Below are 3552 nucleotides of genomic sequence, written 5' to 3'. Positions count from 1 at the left end.
TAAGATTTATTTAAATAAATTTATAATTAAAACAGAAAAACCGGAATGAAAACCATTTTTTATGGAATTGAGTTTAACAAAAAAAAACTTATTTCATATAGTATATATTTTTCAGCTAATTTATATTTTTTAATCTGATGTCCAAGTCCAACTCACACAACTCACGATGATTCCCAATTTTAGGGGAACGAGGGAACACTTGAATTTAATTTGGTTCAAACAAGACTACAAGATTTTTGAAAAAGAAGAAGGCATTACACAACTTCTTGCGTGTTTAGTCTGGTTGTCACAATTGATGAAAGGCACTTGCTTTGCTACAAAAGTGCTTACAGCGTTCACGAATATCTCCTCACTTCTTCGTGCCTCCTTTCTTCTCTTCCACCGCTTTGAACTTGCGCGGCTGCCAAATGCCCAGCCGGTAATTGTGAGCGTGCCTCAGCACCAATTTCCTCTGCAAAGAAGCCAAGGATTCAAATGGAAGAAAAGCGATGGCAAGCAAACTTACGTCCCGGACTTTAAGACCCAGATCTTTGAGCGCCTCGGTTTTGATCACCAGCACATCCCTCAAGCTGGCACACCGCGTCTTGAGCTTGTCGTGGTGAGCTTCCAGTCCGATCGTCTTGAGAAAATCCATGATCGTGAATCCCCGGTTATCCAGAATCCCTGCAATGCCGATCAAGCCAAATTCTAGGAAGAAATTCGCTATCTTTTACCCGTTGGCGCCCTGGTTCTTGTGGGGTCTGGCTCAAACCTGGGCACCTGGAGCACTCGCGACGCCTTGGAGCGCGGCCGATACTCGCCGGATGCATTCGATCCAGTGGAATAGAGCCGCATTGTCCAGGATCGATGCAGCGCACCGATCCTTGCCCAGATCGCCATTGCTAAAACCCTCCCCTGTTTTTAGGGTTCCTCATCTTGGAACTCTGTTTTTAGGGTTCTGCACTGTTTAGGCTAGAGAATGCCGTCAAACGTCCGCTACGCCGTCCGCGATTCGCTTCCCTCGATCCACATCACCCTGGATGTGGTGAGCACGCTCAGCAATGCCGTCCAGGCGGGCGCCCGGACGAAACACTCGGCGGCCCGCGCGGCCCAGGAGATCGTTCATGCAGTTGTAGTGCCGGGGGCTGGTGCCAGGAAATGGTCCACTCTCCTCTTCCATCTCATGAAGCTAGACGGCTCCTTGGCCGACACGCTCACCTTCACCACGATCCTGTCGATGTATAGCCATGCCGGGCTCCTGGAAGATGGCTGCCACTGCTTTGGATAGATCTCCCGGGCTTCTTCGACGCGGCCATTCTGGGCGTAGGCCGCGACGATCGCCGTCCAGGAGATCACGCTCGGCTGCTTGATCTCGGTGAAAATCTGGTGGGCAACGTCGAGGAGCTTGCCGCTACAGCGCGTTCTTGAGCCGAGTGTCCTCCCCTACGATCGTTGGAGCTGATCTTTGGAGTTCTTGGTGGATCAAGCGGCCTTCTCGCAGAGCCGAGCAAGCTCCACAAGAGACGATGGCTGGAACGAGCGTTTCTCTGTCCACTCGCATCCCTTGGAGCTGCATGGCTCGAAAGATTTCCAGCGCTTGCTTGGAGATCAGGAGGCTCCACAGCGACGCTGGCTCCAAGTTCTCCTCGACTGTCACCACCCGGCAAGCTTCTTCCAAGCCGTGGAGCTCCGAGAAAGCAGCGAAGATAACGGTGGAAGTCACGCTACTCGGCTGGAATCCCTCTTGTTTCATCCAGTGCAAGAGGATCACGGCCTCTCTCGCGAATCCCTCCGCGGCGTAGGCCGAGATCATCGAGTTCCACGATACGAGGTCTCGCTCTTGGAATCCATCGAAAACTCTCCTCGCCTCTTCGATCCTGCGGCCCTTCGCGTGGAGTAGAAGTTTAGGACGGCGTTGCTGGTGACCGCGTTACTCGAGAGTCCACTCCGCGAGATCTCGCAAAGTACCAACTTGGATTCGTTCTCTGGAAAGGTGGCGCTGCTTATGAGTGGAGCAAGCGTCACTCGATCGGGTTTTACTCCTTGGAGATTCATCTCCCGGAAGTAGGCCAGTGCTTCTTTGCTCCGAGAATGCTGGACGAGCGCCGAGATTATCATGTTCCAGCACACCAAGTCGCGGCCGCCTTGCTCGATCCTCTCCATCACCTCCAAGAGTTTGAGTGCGAGCTCTGGCTTGTTTTGCTCCACGAAGACTGTGATGATCGAGTTCCATGCTACGACGTCCCTCGACTCCCTGGGAGTTCTCTCCAAAACTTCCAGCGCCTTGTCGACACTGCCGCACTTTCCATAGGTGCCAATCACGGCCGTGGCGATGATGACGTTCCAGGAACTCGACGCTAGCAGGCCGCTCTCCACGGCTTGGTTGCAAAGAGCTTTCACTCGATCGTCTTCTCTGGATTCAAGCCGTGTGGCACAAGCTTGGAAGATGGCGACGAGGGTGAAGGGATCCAATCGAGCTGCGTTGCTCGGAAAGCTACCATGGCTTCCTCGATCGAGCCTCTCTCGCCCAGTGCCGCGATGAGAATCGTCCAAGTCTTTACGTTCCATCTCCTGGAAGACTTTCTCGGCTCTCTCGACGCTCCCACACTTGAGGTACATCTTTAGCAGCGCTGTTCCAGTCGCGGCACTGAGTTTTCGATCGTTTTCCAGGATCCAGGAGTGGATTCTCTCCACCATGGAGAGGTTTCCAGGCCCGGCAACGCAGCGAGAGTTGAGAGACACAACGAGGCTGAGAGCGTCGAAGTGGAGGCCCTCGGCAAGCATCGCGTGGGAGAGATCCAGAGCGTCTTTGGAGCGCCACTCGCGGGCGCAAGATTGCCACAGTATTAAAACGCCAAATCTCGACGCTCAGCGATTGTCTCAAACACGGCACTGCTTCGGAATATATTCATGGATCATGCCGATATCATCCAGATAGTCATGCCGCAACGCAGGTTATCTCCGAGTACGTGCCAGATAATTCTAAGGACGTCCATTCGCGTCGTCGCAATGGTAGCTAGCGTGATCATAGAGATCATTCAATAGGAATATGATCAACGGGGTATTTCTTGGTGGATGCACCTTGTTCCTCCGAGCGACACTTGCTACAAAGGAGCTCGGGACATGGACGCCCCGACGCACGGAGAATTGCGCAAAGCGGCAGCTCGCACTCTTGTTTGCCGCTCTACGAGCTGCCAAACTCTATGGTAGGATCGCCTGCTCTCTAAAGGTAGAGATCGTCGCTCCAGCTTTAACCTTTGGCTTGACAGGCAGGGAGGTGGCCGGTGGGAGCCTTGGGCGGCTGGATCGTTCTCCGTGACGGATGGGGTCCAATCTACATTAGCACAAAGCTGGAACTTTTCGAGGAGGGTGTCGAGGATCTAGAAGAGCTCGAAGAAACCGACGGCGAGCCACTGCTGCTGTTGCCAGGACCAGAGAGCTAGCTCTCCACAAGCCGTGAGTAAAGTTCCACAAAATTTCAACTTGTCAACACCCTCGAACTTTGGTGAGCAAAGCTTGCTAGGTAGCAGCGAAGACTTTTAAGATTCTGAACTTCTTTCTCATGTTCCAGGA

The 3552-nt window shown here is 53.0% G+C and overlaps 2 protein-coding genes across 2 annotated transcripts; both read right to left on the bottom strand.

Annotated features, from left to right (window-relative positions):
* Window positions 1-214: 214 nt before the first annotated feature.
* On the bottom strand, window positions 215-913 carry LOC9645943. Its single transcript, XM_024674853.1, has 3 exons — window positions 714-913; window positions 506-663; window positions 215-451 (listed from the first exon to the last, which is right to left on the bottom strand). The coding sequence occupies exons 1-3, from the start codon at window positions 877-879 to the stop codon at window positions 350-352; spliced, it is 426 nt and encodes a 141-aa protein (XP_024530621.1). The 5' UTR covers window positions 880-913; the 3' UTR covers window positions 215-349.
* Window positions 914-1788: 875 nt separating this feature from the next.
* Window positions 1789-2763, bottom strand: LOC112346297 (pentatricopeptide repeat-containing protein At1g19720-like). Its single transcript, XM_024674932.1, has one exon. It carries the CDS (start codon window positions 2761-2763, stop codon window positions 1789-1791), a length of 975 nt encoding a protein of 324 aa, XP_024530700.1.
* Between the last annotated feature and the right edge of the window lie 789 nt (window positions 2764-3552).

This window comes from Selaginella moellendorffii, unplaced genomic scaffold (assembly GCF_000143415.4).
Source record: "Selaginella moellendorffii unplaced genomic scaffold, v1.0 SELMOscaffold_13, whole genome shotgun sequence".
In the NCBI taxonomy this organism is placed as follows: domain Eukaryota; kingdom Viridiplantae; phylum Streptophyta; class Lycopodiopsida; order Selaginellales; family Selaginellaceae; genus Selaginella; species Selaginella moellendorffii.
This window is presented reverse-complemented; position numbering and strand designations above follow the sequence as displayed.